Source organism: Trachurus trachurus (assembly GCF_905171665.1).
Source record: "Trachurus trachurus genome assembly, chromosome: 6".
NCBI lineage: Eukaryota > Metazoa > Chordata > Actinopteri > Carangiformes > Carangidae > Trachurus > Trachurus trachurus.
Window position 1 is genome coordinate 4,455,633 of NC_139897.1, and position 20,630 is coordinate 4,476,262.

Genomic DNA, 20,630 nt, shown 5'->3' on the forward strand with positions numbered 1-20,630 from the left:
TGGTGTGTGTGAATTGTCATATTTTGAAAGGGAAAATGTAAGACAGATTGTGCAGGCAGGAACTGGGAGATGCAGGTGTTTCAGTGTCAGCCTTTGGCCTCTTTTCCCAGCTTCATGCTGACTTAGAGATTTCTATCTCCTGGTGTTATGTCAGGTCAGCTTAGTGCTTTGAACAAGAGGTCTCTGGTCTTAGAGGCTACACAGTTATGGTCTAAATGATATCTAGGATTAACCTACTGGATGCTGTCATCTCCATGATTAGGGTTGGTTGATTCTTTATTAGATAGTTATAGTTTGCGGGAAGCGAGGCAGAGAGAAAGGGGATCAGGGCGGACCTGCAGTAAAATGTCTGGCTGGAATCGGACCAGGCACTGTGTGGTCATATGGTATGTTCAACCCACCAGACTAACAGGACACACCGGGGCTGTTCTATAAGGAGCTGGATGTTTGGATGGCTCAGGTGGTGTAGTGGGCTGTTCACCATTTACAATGTTAGCGGTTTCCACCGTGACTCCTTTCAGTCCACATGTCAAAGACACTGAACCCCAAGTTGCTCCAAAGATAATGGAAGTCAGTACTCTACCTTTGTATGGGAAGGAAAAAAAACTATAATGATAAAGTACAGTCCCTTACTCCCTTTACACCACTAGTCACTTGACCAAGTGTCATTCCTTTCTTTTTTCCAAAACAAGCAGTTCTGACAACTTCACTCCTTTGTCGTTTTAGACTTTTAAGCCCCTTCTGGAATTACTTTTGTATCAAATCAATCCAAACAAAACCTCTTCAATGCCAAACAAAAATAGGAGCTTGAGAAAGAATACAACTTTACTTAAGAGACCAAGCTCTGGAGCACTGAGCTGTCGATCAAAAACATTTTGCTTTTGATATGATAGTTTTTTGCTTCAGTGAGTTTTTTTCTCTCTTAAAGGAGTTTGCTTTTGGTTATAAAAGAGTCTCATATTAATGTGGATGAATCTACGTTACCCACTTGTTAATGGGTCCATTTTCAATAAATATATTGTTTTATTTTTATCGTTATTTTGTTTGGTCGACTCGCCCAGCATTTCCTACTCTCGGTTTCACGGACGCTGCCCGGCGGGTCATGGGAATAACGCCACCGAATCGCCGTTTATGGTCGGAACTACGACTATCTGATCGTCTTCCAACCTCCGACTTTCATTCTTGATTTGACTTTCGTCCGTCTTGCGCCAGTCCAAGAATTTCACCGTGCACGTGGAGGATCATGGGAAATGTAGTGTGAAAACACTTCGCTTTCCAAAACTAATCTCGTAGTCCCTTTAAATAAAGTTTTATTCTCAAACTCTTACTTTTGTTTGACAGTGAAGAGGTTTTGTTTGGATTGATTTTATACAAAAGTAATTCCATCACCCTTGTGTTGACTTAATTTTTCAAATCAACACTTAGCAAGCAAACTTTTCGGCTAACTGAACTACTGTTTTTTGAAGAGCCATTATTATTCTGTGAGGACAATGGACAGCACAGCAGCTGACATAAATGAGCTACCAACATCCTCTCTTGAGTGTTCATTTTACAAGTGAATATGTGATATTCACTTTAATGTGCGTGGTCATTTTTTCTAATGCACTTTTAGTTTCAGTTTAATTTATTTGACAAGGGACAATGTACATTAATAAAACATTGTAAAAAACAAATGTAAAGGCACCCGAGTTAGCTAAAAAGAGCTAGTTTTCATTGCCAGTCCCTCTGCCTGATGATAAAAGGCAACCTTAAAAAAAAAGCAACAATGAGGTAAAATACCAAAGACATATTAATAAATATACATTAACTTAGGCCTGTTATAATTATTACATAATAGTCTGATCTGAGCTGACAGCAGTTATTTAACATAGTCATTAAAACCATTCCCATTCATCTAAAGATTTGATGATAGTGACAGCCCTAGTTGCAGTCATGAACTTGGGATTTTAGCAGCAGAGACAAGTGGCTGCTGGTAAACGTAGTGTGTGCATGTTTCTGTTGGACAGCAGAAACAGGACCATTTGTAAATGAGTCATTTGAAATGTGGCTGGTTTAAAATACTGTATGTGAGTTGAGAGAGTAAGAGGTTATTAAACAGATGAAGAGCTGAAACCGGTTGATAGTAGAATGAAAATAGCCTACGACACAGTTGAGCCATGTGGTCATGCCGTGAGTTTTGACCTAGTTTTAAGATCTGTTGTGGTTAAGTTGACTTGACAAACTGCAGAGAAGCGACCCCCGGGAAGCTTTCTAGTTGCACCATCATTACACATGAAAGGTGAGCTCTGTTCCCTATAGGTTCATCAAAAAAAAGCTCACAACACAAAATCTGCCAGAAATCTCTGAGGGGAGGAATGAACCATTTTAATGACATTCCAAACATTTTTTTCACCCCCCCTCTCCTTTTTCCTCCCCTCTGCTACTGCGCCGTCTCAAACCTCTGTCTCTCTCGTTGGGAATGATGTCAGAGTCCCAGATTTCCAAGCAATGACTGAGCACTTTTGCAGACAGCCAGTGCCTGGCAAAGGAAGGGGCGGGGCCCTTTCACTTCTCATTTCCTGTACCACAGGAAGCACATTCCTCAGCCACTGGCAGTCAGACAGCCGTAAAAAACCAAGTGTAACTGCGAGTTCCTGGCAGCCTGCAGGAATCTCTTCAAGTAATTCCCACGGGAGCTCAGGATTTGTGTGTCAGTGTCCCAGAGACAAAGAGACTCATTACAACTCATTCAGCTCAGTCATTCAAATGTTCCAGAATATAAATGGATGTGTTTAATTAAACTTCAAGTAAAACTTTATTGCTGCACTTTACCAGACAGAATGACATTAAAGGGCTGGAGACCTCAATTGTGTCCCCCGCTGACATTTTTATTCCTTTGCTAGGCTTCGTAGCTGTGAGGTGTTTTAAACAAAACTGCCCCTTCAACAGTCCATAAACAATGATGATAAAAGAAAAAAGTGGCGCTGTCCACTGGCCTATGCTACTCCTAAGCTCATAGGAGTTCACATGTGCTGGATACAGTGTAAATGACAAGCCAAATTACCACTGGGACCTCACACAGCACGTCACTTCTGCCCGTCCCGTCTCCATCTGCTTCTGCTTTGTGAACATTCTTAGTACATATTTTGTTGCTTCCCTGATTGTTTGTGTGTCTGACTCTGTTGCTTCTGTAGGAGAAGGGAAGAGGAAAAGGTTTGGTGAAGAATGTCGCCCTGGAGGAACAGGATGCTCAAAACCTTGAGATTGTCGCCTTCTGTGAAGACATTGCAACGTAAGATCCTTTTCATTATGGAAATAAAGACCCTCTTTTAACTGTTATTGACCCTCTTAAAGGTCCAGTGTGTAATATTTGTCAAGGTTTATTGGCAAAATCTGAATAAATTACCCATGAATATATTTGCATCCGTGTTATCGCTATAAAATAAAATGTGTTTGGTTTTCGTAGCCTTATACCTAATTCTTCTTTTATAAATACATATAGCAAGGGTTTCATGAAGAAGAAGGTGGGAGGAAAGAATTAGGAATAGGAAACAGCAGAGAGAGTGAGTTAGTAGTTAGTTGGTACAGAATAGTGAGAAGTTTTTGAGTTATAAACCTGAAAGTTTGCGAATGGATCTTCAACACAAAAGTTTTTTTGTCCTAAGAAGCCACCGTTACTTTGCTATATACAATCTGAAGGCTAGATGTCATGGTTTTTCCCCCATTTTACACACTGGACCTTTAACTTGTTTTATCAAGCAGCCTTTTGACTTTAATCCATATTTTTACCTAACCCACTCCAATGTATCATAATGTACTAAACCTCATTGAGAAAACAGTTGAATACAGAATACAGTTGTATTAAAGCCAATATTAATTAGATTTAGTTGAATCACTTGTGTCTTGTGTGAATGGTTAGTTTGGGTGGAGTGATGATGAAACTGTGCCTTGGGAATCTACTTTTATATCCACTTTAATTATGATGTCAGTACCCTTGCCATGCCTAGCAACTTTACCACAGACTTACTGGTCAACACACACACACACACACACCCTTATTTCTGGTTTGGGTTAATTAAGAAATGAAAGCTCTCATAGGAGTATAAATTAAAAATCATTTTATATCATCTCTTAAACTCGAGCCCACAGGACAAAGTCAGCCTGACAGGGAGTGTGGTGGGTTATTGTGTAGAACTTCATCATGTCGCTGCTATAAATACCAGTTCCATTCAGATTTGCTTCTCCTCTTTCTCCTTCCTTCCAGTTTTCCTGTTGTATGGCCTATGATGCATTCCCAGTAGCCTCATCCGAGCACTCTGAGCCATATGTGTAGCCTGGCCCTGGCTGCACCTCATGTGTTGGCACTGGTGTAACACTACAAAATATTGAAAAACAAAGTGTTGACTGTTTTTTTTTTCTTTCTTCTTTTAACTCCTCCAGCCTGCGCTCCAAATTCTCTCATAGCGACATGTCCACCAACCCTGGCTTTGTCCTCAGCCCTGTCATCACCCAGAGAGACAGCGGAGGTGACAACAGCTGCTCCGTCAAGGTTTCTATTGAAATCTCTGAGTCTCGGCAGCCTGTCACCTTCACCTGTGATGGTAAGCATCCATTGTCACAAAAAAAAAAAATTGTCTGCAGCCTGCACGGTTTAAACAGCACACAGCAGGAATTATACTTAACCCATTTTTTCTTGAATTAGCGAACAACATTCTGAAATGTAACTTTGAATATAAGTATGAGAATGTCGTGTTGTTAGAAAGTGCAGAGAATCCTCTGTACAGATGGCACAGCAGCCAGAAAAAGAACCAGTGTACCCCCTTTGGCTTTGAGAATGAACAGCTCAGATTGCAGATAAGAGAGCTCGAGAGGAGGAAACGACATTCACAGCTGCCAAACTCTTCACCCCCCCTCCACCTCATTTTTTCTCTTTTCTTTTCATTTTTTCTGTCGTGGGAAGTACACTACGTTCCTTTTCCGCACAAATAAAGGTTTGTCCCTTCACTATTGAGGAGACACGTTGGGCAAAAGGGACTGGAGTTCACTTTTTTTCTTCTCTTCCCCCCCCCCCCCCCCCCCCCCCCCCGGCGCACTATGATTTCTGGTTTCTGTCCCCGGGTTGTTTAGAGAGCTGTTATTGGCTAACCCCTCATTATACACACAAAAACTACAAGCACTGTGACTGACATGTCCTTTGGGATGTGAAGCCAAGCGCAGTGGAGGCTGTCAGCCAATAAGGAGGGCTCTTTTTGTTGGACATATTATCCCAACTGTGTGACCAAGTTCACCACTGTCTATCTGGGTCCCTGAGGACCAACACTGGGCCACTGTGTGTGTGTGTGTGTGTCCGTGTGTGTGTGTGTGTCCGTGTCCATGTGTGTCCTACTGACCTAGGCACCACTCTGAACAGCCAAGTTCAACATTGACAGCCTTTAGGAAGTATATTGAATGCTTTCCTCGTTCTACATCCTAATAGCATTTTCCTAGCATCCTGCATTGACTCTTAAGTTTACGTCGTCTTTCCTGCTCCTACCCACTTCACCTCCTTTAATCAGTGCTTCCTCGGTCACTATGACCTTCTGTCCTTGTGTGATGTCTAGTTATTTGTTTCCTGGTTGACTTCCTGTGTTGTCAACAGTGTGTTGACCCACTTATTGGTGTTTGGATTCCTCTGGTTCGACATGACTTTGCACTCAGGAACAATAGGCCTCAGTTCTGCTCAAAGCCTAGGATAGAGAGCAGAGAGATGGAAGACAGGGCTGGTACTCCTCTTTCACATTCCCCTCCTTTTTCTCATTCCTCAGCTCTTCCTCTTACTCCCTGTTTGTTTTTCCATTGTACTTTTGCTACCCCTTTTTCTATCTCTTGTCCCCCCCTTCCTTCTTTTGCATCACAATATTTCCCTCCACCCTTATTTCTTTGTAACATCCTCTTCATCTCTGTTCTGGCATCTCACTGCATCTCTCCATCCTTTCATCACAACTGTCACAGCCTTCTTCACTTTCAGTGTTGATAGTTCTCTCTACTACTTTCTCACTTTTTTCCTCATATGCCTGCTATTCTCCCTCCATCTTCTCTTTTTTGATGTACATTTCCATGATTATCATAATGAATGTTCTAATATTGTCCAACAACTTAAAGAGGATAGTGTTATGGAATATACCGGTGGTTATTTCTGGATGATTTTCTCTGCCTTTTTCGTTTGTCAGGAGAGCCCAATTCTTGCAGGGCTTGGCTGTGAACTACTTCTGGCCTCTGGGAATTTCCTCATATACTCTAGCTGATGAGAGAGTGGGAGATGAAGGGAGTGAGAGAGGAAAACGCAACATAGAGCAAGAAATACAAAAGAGAGAGAGCCGGGGGAATGGAAAGCAGGAACAGAGACAGTGTCAGAGAAAAATCAGACAAGAGATAATTTGTCAGAGAAAAACTATAGGGGGAGATTCACAGAGAAAAAGGTGCAGAGAAAAAACAGAAAATGAAATTAAGATAGATTAAATAGGTTGTGCAGCAGAAAAGAGGAAATGGTGATAGTTTGCCTCAGGTCACTGTTACTGTCTGAGAGAGAGGAGGGATTACATCATATTTTCTCATTTGACTTAGCTAATGACATGTTAATGCAAATACCACCTACGCATGGCTTGTTCTAATAGTTTGAAATGTGAATTGAACAAAACCTGTTTCACTTATTGGCACAAAGCCAACACTGTGACTGCTTTCCTTTGTTACTTGTCACTGATTCCATGCTTGTTTGTTTGCATTTCATCAGTTAGACATTTGGGATATATCAGCTGTGAGTGAGAGAGTTCAGCAGGGTCACAAGCAGTGAGATTACTAACCTGGGAAAAGGTGGGATACATGGTCAATCTTCAGCATCACGGAGCAATTACAGAATTAGCCTTTAACATGAATTTGAATTAATTTCACCCTAAACTTTCAATCTCTTCTTTACTTTTGTACTGTAACATTGTTCTGCATGATCCATAGTAATTATTGTTGCCCCTATGTGTCTCCTTTTTTCTCTAAATCTGTGCCCAGCATAAATCGCTGTTTGCTCTTTGAGTATATGATTTAAAATTCTTCTTTTACATCTTTTTTTTTTTCTTTTTTTTTTTAGAATCTCTTTTTATTAAAGGTTTTGCAGATGAGGCATATACATTTCGTTTAGAAGAAGAAAAAAAATGACAACTGCCTCCACAATTAATTCATTATCTCCAAACATTCTCAAAATAAATAATATAAAAATGTAATTGTTGAAAATAAATAAATAAAAAGGGGGGGGGGAAAGAAGAGGAAAAAAAAGCATCTTTACAATGTCACTCTGGTGGACTGTGATTGACCTCTCCCCACCCTTTGCATCCACATCCTACAAGATAGTGATTGGTCCAATCACCGACATACTGTAGCGTAGGACAAAACATTGTGGAGGAGGGATTTTCTCTTCTTTCAGTTGCGCCCTCAGAAATACCCTGCTGGGAATTCCCTCACTACCTCAGAGCACTCACAAACTGAGGCGTGACCTATCTTAATTACTTTGTAACAAACCACTCCAGCAACAACCGCTGGCACACAGGCCTCCTAAAGCTACTGGTCTGAGTGAAAACCATTCCTCTGAAGGGTGGAGGTCTGTTATTGCTGGAGCTAGGGGTGGTCTCCCTCCTTATGTGTCTATGTGATTGTCTATTGAGTAACCTGAGTTTGTGTGCTCAGTCCTAGAGTGGAGTTGTATCTGAATGTGAAGAGTCTGTATCTGTCTTTGTATCTGTCTGCCTGTGTTTATGTACAGACAAGGTTAAGAGTGCGGTAAAACCTCTGTGGAAGTAGCTAAACAGTGGAATAATCTGCCTTGTGTCAGGTTACACTCTCCTCCCAGTCACGTCTTGGCTGGACATATCAGATATTGAAGCGTACACAAACATCTAGAGCCGAACTCAAAGTTCTCCCCCTCTTGATATCTTTCCACAACACGGCACACACAGTGCTGTTCCTTTGATTGGAAGATGGGTTTGATTTGAAGTGAAACTAGAGACGTTCAAAATGTGGCAGAATGATTTGTGGTTGGAGAGAATTTCCAACATCTGTAAGGTCTAGGGTTCAGTTCCCACAGCAGTTGATGTGTGTGTGTGTTAACAGCCACTCAAACTCTTTAATTTTGACTCATTAAAGGAGAATTCAGCAAAAAACACGACTAAAACTGATGCAGGCAAACTGGAGTTACACCATGGCTACCCGCTAACGCTAATTTATGGGGGCAATTTTTTCAACCACAAGAATTGCCCCTATCGGTTAGCGTTGTCGCTATCCCTAGCACAGTGTAGCCATGGTGTAACTCCGGTTTGCCTGCATCAATTTTAGTGGCGTTTTTTGCTCCCCCCAACACTGGGTGACCACCAGGGCAACGATTTAGGGGTCAAAAATGACCGGAATTCTCCTTTAAGAATCTCAGCTAAATGAATGAAATGTAACCTTGACCTCTGGCCCCATAATACACATAGATGTGTTGGTGTTATGATGTTGTCTACCCCTTGTGTTCAGTCTGCTGTCGCAGGTTACAGTATGTTATGTGTAGTATTTAAACTTGACCTCATTCTCATTATGTCTTCTCTCTTTTTTGACCTCCTCTATCTATCCCTCCTTTTCTTCCCTTTCTTCCCTTTCCATCCTTCTCTTCTTCTTCATATCTGTTTGACCAACCATGTATCCCTCCCTTCTTTCTGGCTCGTAGCTTTCCCTACCCCTCCCTCATATCGGTCTCATGTGGTTCCCCTTCTCTCCATCAATATCCCCGATCACCCTCACTGCCCCTCCCTCGCCGCCTCTATCGCTGTCATCTTGTTGTTATCTCACCATGGTTTTCTCCTCCCTCCTCAGTGAGTTCTCCAGTGGAGCTGTTGATCAGTCAGACTCTCTGCTGGGTCCATGACGACCTGGACCAGGTTGACCTCTCCAGCTACCTGCTCAAAGTCTGTGGCCAGGAGGAGGTGCTACAGAAGTAAGTATACACAAAACTTGTTATGTTGCAGAAACAACATTAAAAAAAAAGCCAAGGCAGACTTGAGACTTTATTCATGATGTGCAGGATTCTGAATATATTTCATGTTCTGCTTTATCTCTGTTTAACCTCTCTCTTGAGTATGTCCCCACCCCCACCCCCACTTGATCTTTTTTTTTGCATCAGCCTTATCTTGGCATCTCTTGAAAGTCTTGGTGGATATTTCTATATCACGCCCCGCTCCTGCCCCCACCTCTCCTCTCCCTCTAATCTGGGCTACATGGGAATGTTCACTACTGTATATACCAAAGCTTAAAGGCCTGGTACACCCAAATGTTCAAAGTTGCATTTTTAATCGGTTGTGATTTTAACAACTGAACACATTAAACGCTGTATAATCGTACACTCCTAATGAACTTTAACTAATTGTTAGGATTGTTTGTGGCTTTTAAGGCCTTTATTATGATAGCAAGTGAAGGAGAGGCCGGAAATGAGAAAGAGAGAGGGGATGACGTGCAGTGAAGGGCAGTGAGTCGGATTCAAACCTGGGCCACTGCAGTTAGGACTGAGCCATGTGATATGCACTCCTCAGGGTGAGCCATGGTACTGTGCGGAGCATCCCCACCCATTACCTATTACATCATCAGACAATAATCCATCTTTGTCGGTAGTGTAGTCTTTGCAGAAAACTCTACAGAAACACTCAGAGCCATTGCACAAAGACCTATAAATCTTTGTTATAGTGGATTAATTGATGCTTTCAGCAATTACATCATTGCATCACCTGTGATTAAAGTAAATACAGTTCTTTCAGGTCGGGGCCTGAAGCGTGTACCGGTGTAGAAGCCCAAATGCTGTGAGGCAGCCATGCCTGTGAGAACTTGTTGAAACAGTAGCAAACAAACGCTTTATACACATGCTTTTGCTTTTGCTTTGCAACATCTGCCTCATAATCAAATCAGTCTTAAAGTTAATGTTTGACATGAGTAAAGGGCATTATCACAGCAGTATAGCAGGCTCATAGAAAACCTTTGACTTTGGTCTTGCCCCAACAAGATGAGTGACAAAAACAATAATAATGCCAAGACCATTTAGGTCATGTACATGATGAATTGCCTGGAATGCAGACTAAAAAAAGATAACTCCTCATCTCTGGTAAGTCAGTGTCCCTGGTCTAACTTGGATAATCTACTCCACGGAATGAGTTATTAGTCTGTGTTTGTCCCGTTCTCACTAATCTCTTGTTATTATCCTCAATATAGCATATAATGTGATTTTCATAGCCTTGGCTCTCTGTTGCCCTGGTCCACAGTAAACACAGCCTCGGCAGCCATGAGTATGTCCAGAACTGCAGGAAGTGGGAGAATGAGATCACATTACAGCTACTCTCTCGCTCCACCATGAGAAGAGACTTGGCCCGCAGCGTAAGTTGCTATATCAAGCTAAACATATGAGCTCATGTCAACTTTATGGGACATTTTCACTGAACTGTGACATAATGCAATTTTATTACTGCTGGAAACTGCATTTCAGCTATTTACTGTAATGATGCAACCTGCACTCTGGGCAGCATCAGTTCATGGTGGGTAAATCTTCATTATCATTTTGTTTTGTTTTTTCCTCAGGTGGAAGATGACAACTCTATCATGGACTTGGAGAAGCACCTGGCCCAGGTGGAGAGGCCTTTTAAAGAGACTGTCACCAGGTAGGGAGTTCAGACTGCAAATACATGAACGAACATGAAGTTACAGATTGATTTAGATAGTGAAAAATATGTTATGAAGAAACAGGATTGGCCCAACTAGACTTTAGTATTTCTCCTGTTGCTTTTGTTACATCTCCAGTCATGTTCCGAAAACTATAACCAAAATAGAAATAAGTGTATAGTACTGGTTTACTTGGAACAATTTTCTTCTTCTCTAATTGACAAATACACTTTGAGTTTTTTTTTTTGTTGTGATTTTTATCATACTGAAACATTTTGAAGACTTAGTGGCGCTCTTAAAGTTATTTTCAACAAAGTAAACATTTTTCTGTTGTGTCCTGATAATAAACCACATGTACGGTAATCAAAGGCCTCCTGTCATTCCTCACTAATCTCTTTCTCTCTCTTCTTGCAGACAAGGCCTGGCTGACTACTTGGAGGGCTATCATAATCAAGTCAACATCTGCCTACAAAATGAGGTACACGTGGTCCCTGTGCAGGTCTGGGGAGTTTAGCAAGAGGATGGAAAATGATTTTGATCATATCTAGATCCTAACCTCAGAAAACAGTCAAGACAAGTCTGGAAGTTTACCACCACTTTGTGAATTGTGTGTCTGTGCCTAGGAATTCTGCACCCTAGCCTGGTGAAATTAAAACGGGATGTTTTATAGCTAGCTTTTGAATTAACATTCATGTAGGCTAAGTCATGAAAGAGTGTAGATCTTGTTTTCAGATCTCATGAAGGCGTTGTGTTGATTCCAGTACTTCATAAATCTTAGTAAACCAGGACATTCTTGATTGGTTGGCTTTCTAGAAACGGCACATCTGTTTTTCAGCCAGTCTGGATTGTTATGGAGCAATTAAATACATACTGCACTAATAATGGAGAGCTACTCTACTGTGCCCCCCTCCCAAACCCCAGACCAACTTAAACCCGATGATGTCATTAGGATTCATTTGGGTGAACCACAACAGAATCATAGCATATGCATTAATGAATCTGCTGTTGGCATGTCAGAGTGTTGTTTTGAGCTGTGTTTGTACAAACGTCCATATCAGGGTTGTCTGATTTTTAGGTTAATAACATGTTTGAATATTAACAAGCTGAAAAACAGAAGCATATCATGAGCATGTGAGGAGTGCTGTATCTTTATTGTTGCTCCGTCTCTGCACTCAGAGTACCCAGTATAAAACAGTGGACCGGGTGGTGCAGACTGTGAAGAACTTCTGCTGTGCTCTGGATGAGGTGGAGACCCAAACCATCTCTGAGGCCATCAAAAGGCTGCGACACTCCGTCAATTTACACAGGACATGCTCACCCAAGGTGGGCTCTTGGCACATACTGTATCCACACATATGGATTCATGCATAGTTTTTGTTTTGTGTTAAGCATACCTTTCTAAGACCAACATTGTTTTGATTTGTAGATGGGCTCCACATCTTCTGGTCAGTCATCAAATGGTAAGTTCTGCACACAGTGGGTTTCATTATTGTTTCCCCATGCAATGACCAGTTACTGCAGAGTAGTTGGTGTTAACCCTCTGTGCTCTATCTGGCTCATTTGTGTCCAGTTATCTTTCTTTTTTATTGATCATTATAGCAGTGTTAATGCATATGAAATGATTTTTTCAGATTTTTTATTTGTTTTTAACTTGAGCTCTTTAAATATACCAAGAACATACTGTATACGGTACATTAAATTGTACACTTTGGCTGCAACATTGCCACTTTTTGGCCAAGGGAGTAATTTCATGTAATATTCTCAGTTTATTTTAATAATAAAAATTATACTTGAAAAAATAATAGCAGCATAGAAAATTGTCATTTTTTTTAGGTTGTTTTAACCAACAAGTGCATTGTGTTTTATGCTTATGACAAGAATAGGCTTTATGCACAGCTCCACTACTTCCTGAAATAAGCCAGCTCCTTTATTTCCTGTCTTACATTATTGGACCAACTGATTAATCCAGGTGTGCCTGACCATTGTTGTGAGGTCAGACAGGCTTATTGGCTTATTTGGCTTATTTCAGGAAGTAGTGGAGCTGTGCATAAAGCCCACTGATATGAGTTAAGAATTCTAAAAAAAAAACACTGAGAGGATAGTGATTTTGAACAAAGCCAGAGGGTTATGGTTTTACTATTACATCTCTGTGACTTCACGCCAATGTTTATCTGATCCTAACAGGTCATACCAGTCCTGTGGAGGAGAGCATGGCCTTGCTAACGCAGGCCGTCTACGACCTGACCAAGCTCTACTTGCGTTCCTTCTGTCCTCCCGTCACCTCCTTCAGCTCACCTCAGTTGCCCCCGGCTGCAGACAAGGAAGCCGTAGAGGGCAAAAGCAGCAAAGAAGCTTCTGGCACCACAGACCACCTTCAGTTCACCCTGTTTGCCCTGCACGGCATCCCAGCCAACTGGATCAGCAGGTAAACAGGAGAATAAACACTCAATCGCTATCCTGTTACTCTATAAAAACGGGAGTAAACTATTGTTTGATATACAGTGATAGTCTGTGTGCAGCACTGTGCTTGTATTCATAGCTAACACACATCATTACATTTTATGATTGCAGAGGCTCACTAAGACATTTCACTGTTCCTCTGACACAGTACATATTTTACAATAGGACATAAAGCAATATGTAATGTACAAACCCCATTTGTAAATAATTGTCTGTTCTATTTCTTTTACAAAACAATAGTACATTGAAGCAGCTAAGTGGTTTCAATAACAGGAAATACTGGTCATGTGACTCAAGTTGATGGTTCTGCTTCAAAGCAATAAATCAGTGTGTAGTGATTAATACCACATGAAGCCTGATGCACCAGAACATTATTTTATTTGCACACAAATCTCGTGCTAACTTACTGTGAAATTGTATTTCAAGCAAACCCGATCACACATTTGTTGCATGATCACTCTCTTGCTCATTAGTTCTTAGTTCCTCCCACATTTCACTTAATTGTTCTTGTGTAAGAAAGGATTAAAGATAAGGAGGAGAAGGCAGGGGAGGACAGCTGAGAATTAAAATTCACTTTCCACCAGGTGCAAGAGCAGAAAAGCTTTAGGTCACAGGCAGCCATAGTATGATGGTCGGAGAACACGGTTGATCTAGCACGATAACAATTGATTGGAAAACAGATAGGACCGAGCAGTGTTTTTATTTGTAACACAGTCCCACAGGCTCGGCTGTCACACCAGGTAGTTTTGTTTTCTCCTACTAAACAAACGGATCCGGTGTTGCTCTCCGTGTCTTATTTTTCCGTGCCAGTGTCCAGTTTCACCCTGACTTTATCTCCTGCGTGTGTCTGGAACAGAGCTGAGCCAAATTTTCCATTCCCAGCTCTGTCACGCATCATGGACCAGTACATCGGTACATTTCTGTCGAGCCCGTTCCACAATACTAGGATCTTGCTGGGTTTGAAAAATAGAGAAATGTTATGAAAACAATTTTTTTAATCTTAGTCTTAATTGCAGGAAAAACAACACAAAAGAGAATAGAGGAAGATGCTGCAGTGACCAAAGTCAGTCACTGCCTCTGTCCTTTCAGTAATGATCTGCTCTGAAGAAAAGTCCTCAGTCCTCAGCTAAAGAATGCTTGTGCTTGTGTTTGTGCGTGATGTTTTATTGCTGAAAAAAAAAAAAAAACTGTAACTCTGACTATGAGATGGAGGCAGTTCAAAGGTTTCCTGAGAACTGCTTCAGTGCCTTCTTTCCATGGTAATTTTGGGCCAGTGAGGCCTTCATAAAGAGAGGAACTGCTTAATAACAGGCCTATTTACTGCGGCGCGGCCTCCTCCAGCGGCTATTTTAAGCCAGCACCAAACATTGCTGCAGTGACAGTCATTCCAAAGACACCTCCAAAAATATTTCGCTCCTCACAACCCAAGTCCAGAGGGACACGCCAAGCACAGCTTTCCCCGGCCCTGAAGAATAAGTAGGCGTATCTGCTGTTACTGTAACGCTCGCTTATGGAAGGCTTGAGTGTTGTGCATTGTTGTGTGTCATCCATCTGGAGCCTCAGTAGATGCCATGGCACTGCCAGCATATTGAGACACCATGACTAGTAGTGGAGCTGCCAACACGTATGGCACTGAGCAATGGATCAAGTCTGGAGGAGGGAAAATGTGTATCTGATGTGCTTGTATTTTCTCTCACATATGTTAGACAGGTTTTCACACTCACATTTATTACGTAACTTGTATTATAAGTCTCAAATTTCTCTATTAGCTGTGTACTTGTATTGAGGTCATAGCCCTGTACATATAAGCATTTAGAAATTCTTGGATCGGCGCAAGACGGACAAAAGCGAAAGCATTTGCCAAGAATATTTTCATTGATCAAGAATGAAAGTCGGAGGTTGGAAGACGATCAGATACCGTCGTAGTTCTAACCATAAACGATGCCAACTAGCGTTTCGGCAGCGTTATTCCCATGACCCGCCGGGCAGCGTCCGGAAAATGAAAACTAGGATGCTGGGCGAGCCGACCACTAAATAATAATATCAAAACAACTATAAAGACAAAACGGAAATGGACACATTAACAAGTGTGGGTAACGTAGATTCATCCACATTAGTATGAGACTCTTTTATAACCAGAAGCAAACTCCTCAGGGTCTCTTTAGCACACAGACACACCTAAAACACACAATTCAAAAAACAGTTATTACACACAGTTATAAAACAAATCTACCAAAACACTGACACATGTCATCTTCAACAGAAATATTTAGTCAGTCACAGCACAGTGTCATAAAAAACACTGACAACTGATGGAATAACACAAACTCTCCCTCATCTTTTGTACAAGCTCAGCCCAAATAGGTCATGTGACTGAAAGAACCTTAAGACCTGAGTGTGGTTCCTAGATACAGTAAATGCAGCACATGTCAGATGCCACCTGGAACACTTCAGTAGAACACAGGCTTTGACCGATCTTCCAGCATGGCCCTGCCCAAATTGTTGTGTTTAAAATGAACCTGTGATGTGAAGGTCGAGGGTTCAATCCTTGTTCAATTTGCAGGACAAGTCTAGTTACAGAGATTTAGCAGTGACTTTAGCTCCTTACTGCTGCCACTCTGACGCTTAACACAGAGCTGCTCCTCCTGAAGCCAGAGTGTTCTTCAAAAGACATGTTCTTTCATGTTATGAGAAACAATCTTTTCTGACTGAAAATACTGGATGTATACTGGGAGAATGATAATACTCACATATACTGTACTGTATACAGGTTAAATAGTGAGTCTCCACATCAGATAGTTGGACCAGTCCCAGCCAACTGATGAAGCCTCTTTGATGAGAGGTGAAACGTCTTCCTAGACAAATAACTAAGTCCAGTTGCTTTCGATTTAACCTCCTTTGAAATACTATGACCTGGGCAAATGAGAATATGCACCGGCATACTGTAACCAGTTAATACCATCAGTGATCTAAGTCAGGCCATTATTTAAGTTTACGTCCCAAAGCTCTTGAGCAAGGCACTCTCCCACCAGTACAGTAGTCTACTGGACAAATGTCATGATTCTTTCTGCCCTATAGAAACACTGAAGTGATATTGTGTTTGTGTGCTGTGTTGTTTCAGCTATGAGAAGTACTTCCTGATGTGCTCTCTCACCCACAATGGCAAGAACCTGTTCAAACCGGTCCAGTCCAAGAGAGTGGGCACATACAAAAGCTTCTTCTACCACGTCAAATGGGATGAACTGTGAGCGATTCCCTTGCCCTCTTTTCTTTCTTTTCCATTTCCTCTCCTTCCCTCATTTCTCTCCACCATTTGTTGTACTATTTGAAATGTTCTTACCAACAACAATGTGCTGTTTGCTCTGTGCGTCCATGCGGCTGACATCATCTTTGTCTCTCCCAGGATCAACTTCCCCATAGCAGTAGCTGTGCTGCCACTGGAGTCTGTTCTTAGCCTGACTCTGTTCGGTGTGCTGAACCAGAATGCCGGTGGCTCCCCAGACTCCAACAAACAGAGGAAAGCTCCAGAGCAGCTGGGCAAAGTCTCTATGCCTCTCTTTGACTTCAGACGGTGAGGAGAGGGAAACAGCTGGGAGTGGCCCGGCTCATGTTTTTGTGGATCTCCATTTTATCCATTCACGGTCATTTGAGCTTTTCATTAAAGGGAACTGTAGAGGAACCCATACTGTTTCAAGGGATAGTTCAACATTTTGGAAAATTGGCCCATTGCCATAATCACTATAGTCATAGCAGTAGGTTTGTTACCTTTGTCGGTGCAAGCTGTTTTTAGAATGGCGGAGCAGAGCCGTGAGCTGCTCAGAGCTACACTACAGAGGCTAATGGGATTTCTTGGTTTCCCTCATCAAACTCATCAAATACACAATCCAACAACTCCAAAACGCTCTGGTGGACAAGTTGTGACCTGCACATTCACCACGCTATGAGATAATGAGTTGTTTTAGAGGTAAATTCATGTAAAACCGCTGATGCGCGTTGGCTTCAGGGACAATTTTTCAGCAAGCAGTCTCTGTTTTTACCTGGAAAACAACTCCGTCTCATAACGTTCTGCTATTATCTCATAGTGTAGTGAATGTGCAGGTCACAACTTGTCCACCAGAGCGTTTTGGAGTTGTTGGATTGTGTATTTGATGAGGGAAACCAAGAAATCCCACTAACCTCCATAGTGTAGCTCTGAGCATCTCACGGCTCTGCTCCGCCGCTCTAAAAAATAGCTTGCACTGACAAAGGTAACGAACCTACTGCTATGACTATAGTGATTATGGCAATGGGCCAGTTTGCCGAAATGTTGAACTATCCCTTAAACCTACAAAAGCTGAAAAAAACATAACAATAACTAATCAGGCAGGGACAAAGCATGAGAACAGGTAAAAGGCCCCCCACTTATGGGCCTAAGTGGCTGCAGAACTGAAGGCATACACTTGGACTCAAGTGTTGGAGTCAAACCAGATAAAAAATGATGAAGTTAGACCATTTTATATCCAGAAGGTCAGAGGCCAACAGAACAATAATGTTTTGCACAACACTTTGCAGCCATGTTTGGTTATTTTGTGTGTCTTTGGGGTTATACTGCCTCCCATTTGGCATGTTGGCATCTGTTTATGGGTATTTAGTGTCTTTTAATTAAGGTTAGTTAGTTTCAAATATCATATACATGTTTTAGCCCGCTGGCTCCCTGACTTCTTGGGAACCCTGCGCCTAGTAAGCCCATCTGGTAATCCATCCATGAAATCAGGAATGAACACTATTTCTGTAGCATGTCAAATACTTGACGGCGCAATAACAAATCAATTAATAGATAACAGCAGTTTACATTCTCGCCTCAGTGTTTGTAAGGTAGCTTGTACTGAAGGTTTTGGGTGTTGTTGTTGATTTAGTGCTGACTTGTGTTCCAGGGTGCTTGCCAAGGGCAGCAGGCTGTTATGTCTGTGGACATCTGCCCAGGGAGCTGCTGCCGCTGCTGGCTCTACAGGCAGCCGCAAGAGGATGCCCACAGAGAGGATTATACTGCAGGTCAGTGGTGGTGGTGGTGGTTGCAGTGTCTCTCATTGCAGTGGTTTCCCAATGGCAAATAGTCACAGTGAAGTCATTGTCAGAGTAGTATTTATAGATTTTGCATATAGTGCTCTCAGTAGAAGGTAGTTTAGTTTAGTTTAGTTTATTCCGGTCTTGATACAGCACCTCGTTGTGCAATAGAAGTTACATCTCAACATAAATACAGCAGTAACAAAATGGAAAATATGCTAATCTAAATAAACAATAAGTAAATAAAGTGTACAACGGACATTTAGACCAAAAAGCTTATTTTGCCTACCCTATTATAAATCAAGTTGTATTAAAACTATGCAATCTACTAGTTCCTTTTATCAGCAAATAAACAGTCAAAAAAGAAGAAGGAGGGGCAGGGTTTATGGTGTATGCAGTAGTAGTTATAGTTATTTACAGACAGTGGGTTTATCAGTAGCAGCTAAAAGCACAAAAACTCGCGAACAAGTGGTAATAGCAGTTGTAGACCTTTTGTTTTATTCTTGTTTTTTTATTGTTTGTTATTTTGATATGAATGATCATACTACTGTATGTGTGTGTGTGTTTTTTTTTTCATTAAAATTACTTCAGAAAAATAAACTAACTCAAACTTTTGTATTTGTGTCACCATCAGGTGGACTTCCCCAACTCAGCATTGGAAGTTTTATATGTTGGACCAAAGGAAGCCCCCAGCCCAGAGCCCCACACTCTGGAAGAGCTGGACCCAGACCTCAAACGCAAACTGGAGAAAATCTGCAGCCGAGCTTCCAATTTTGGGTAGGGTAACCTCCCGCGTGTTCTTAAAGCTGTAATTGGAGGTTGCAAAAATTTGGATCAGAGAGTAAATATCATAAATTCATCTGGCAAATAAATGTGCCATCCTTTCCTGCTGTTTCCATCACTTCACTTCTAAGAGTTTGTAAGGGAAGCCTGGTTTGCAGGATTGATTTCAAATAAAAGCACAGGCATCAGTTAATATAACCAGGGAGATGTTCCTGATTTCCAAAACAGACGTGAGAGGCTTGAAGTAGCCACAGGATCGGTAATAAATTCTCAAATTGTGACTAACGTGTGCATGTGCATTAAACCAGAATGCCACAAAAACCAACTTCTGCAACGTACTAGCAAAGTGGATTAATGAGTCCAGACCATGAGCAAAAGAGTTCATCAGAAATGTGACTTTTGAAAGGTGTGGAGGGTGCTAAAGGTGTGTTAGATGCAAATGTGTTCCTCCAGATTGTAATTGAAGTCAATTGATAAGTGATTGGGTTTTTTCATTATGACGGGTTTAAAAACACGCACAGAAACTGTGTTTTCTAGTTCAGTTTATCCCCTTCAGTGGGCAGCTTTCTGGCTTTCTCTCAGACCACCCCAAATCTGCAGGACTTACTCGATTTTAAGTAGAGATTTTAAAAAATGCCTCTGACTTTGCCAGCCACAGTTCCCCATAACGCCTGAATGTGTGTCTGCTCTCCTCCAGCTGCTCCAGGCCCAGCTAAATGCTCTCTTATGCCTGCTGCCAGCCAAATCTCCTCCACTCTGCCAACATCCATGAGTCTCAACCGGCGCTTTAGCACAGAGCGCTCTCTCACTGGGCTCTCACCGCCTGCTTTCTGTCCTGCTCATTCTTCACTCCAGCCTCTGCAGACACAAGACTTGTTGAGCTGCAGTTTCTCTGATCTGTCGTGTGTCGATCTAGTTGTGTGGATGTGTGTGCGATGTTTCATCAACCCCCGAAGGAGACGTTTTCCTTTTTTATTACTGCAAGGAGAACAGGGTCAGGCAAAGAGCAACCTCTCTGGCAAATTCAGAAAGACAAATGTTAGCTGGCAGAGGCCGTCTGGCTCGAGCACTGCTTCAAAAAGTGACATGATATCCTGAAATCCATGCTCTCATAGTAAAGCAGGACAGCCAGACATGATCAATAGTGTTGGTTCTCTGTGTGGTCTGTTGATTTACTAGAGTCACTATGATATGATTGTTGTAATGTACCTTTACTTGCCAAGGAAACATTATCTGAGAGTGCCAGCTTTTTTTGAAAAACCGATGCAGACATTTTTAAGCAAAGCTCTTAATATCTGTGGATTATTACTAGATGATTCAAGTCCTTGCATTTGGTGTTGATTTACAAGAGCAAATAGTTCATACTCCGCTCACCCTTTACTGATTTTCTCTAATATTCTAAGAAATATGCACTGATGTTAATATATTTTGCGTTGTATTTGTTTAGCTCTGTTGAAATCCACTTTCTCTGTAGTCTGTTTTAAAGATTATTGTTGATCCTGCCAACTAAACTCCACAGTCTGAGTCCCTTAGTTCCTGATCACAGTGTTGAAGCAGAGAGCTGGTTTCTACACACTTAAAGGATCATAGGGCAGGATTTGGGCAGGATTTGTGAGAAAATACCCATGCGTTTTACGTTTTTTAAATAATAATGGGTGAGGAAGCGT

The 20,630-nt window shown here is 41.7% G+C and overlaps 1 protein-coding gene across 1 annotated transcript in view; it reads left to right on the plus strand.

The window, feature by feature from the left end:
* The window catches only part of pik3c2a (phosphatidylinositol-4-phosphate 3-kinase, catalytic subunit type 2 alpha), a 58,146-nt gene that overhangs the window by 17,851 nt on the left and 19,665 nt on the right, over positions 1 to 20,630 (plus strand). The window contains exons 3-15 of the mRNA XM_083973737.1: positions 3,174 to 3,271; positions 4,420 to 4,580; positions 8,851 to 8,971; positions 10,284 to 10,395; positions 10,597 to 10,676; positions 11,092 to 11,155; positions 11,854 to 12,000; positions 12,104 to 12,137; positions 12,862 to 13,102; positions 16,259 to 16,381; positions 16,541 to 16,708; positions 18,051 to 18,168; positions 18,815 to 18,957. Coding sequence (XP_083829863.1) covers positions 3,174 to 3,271; positions 4,420 to 4,580; positions 8,851 to 8,971; positions 10,284 to 10,395; positions 10,597 to 10,676; positions 11,092 to 11,155; positions 11,854 to 12,000; positions 12,104 to 12,137; positions 12,862 to 13,102; positions 16,259 to 16,381; positions 16,541 to 16,708; positions 18,051 to 18,168; positions 18,815 to 18,957 — 1,610 coding nt within the window. The remainder of the gene's footprint in view (positions 1 to 3,173; positions 3,272 to 4,419; positions 4,581 to 8,850; positions 8,972 to 10,283; positions 10,396 to 10,596; positions 10,677 to 11,091; positions 11,156 to 11,853; positions 12,001 to 12,103; positions 12,138 to 12,861; positions 13,103 to 16,258; positions 16,382 to 16,540; positions 16,709 to 18,050; positions 18,169 to 18,814; positions 18,958 to 20,630) is intronic.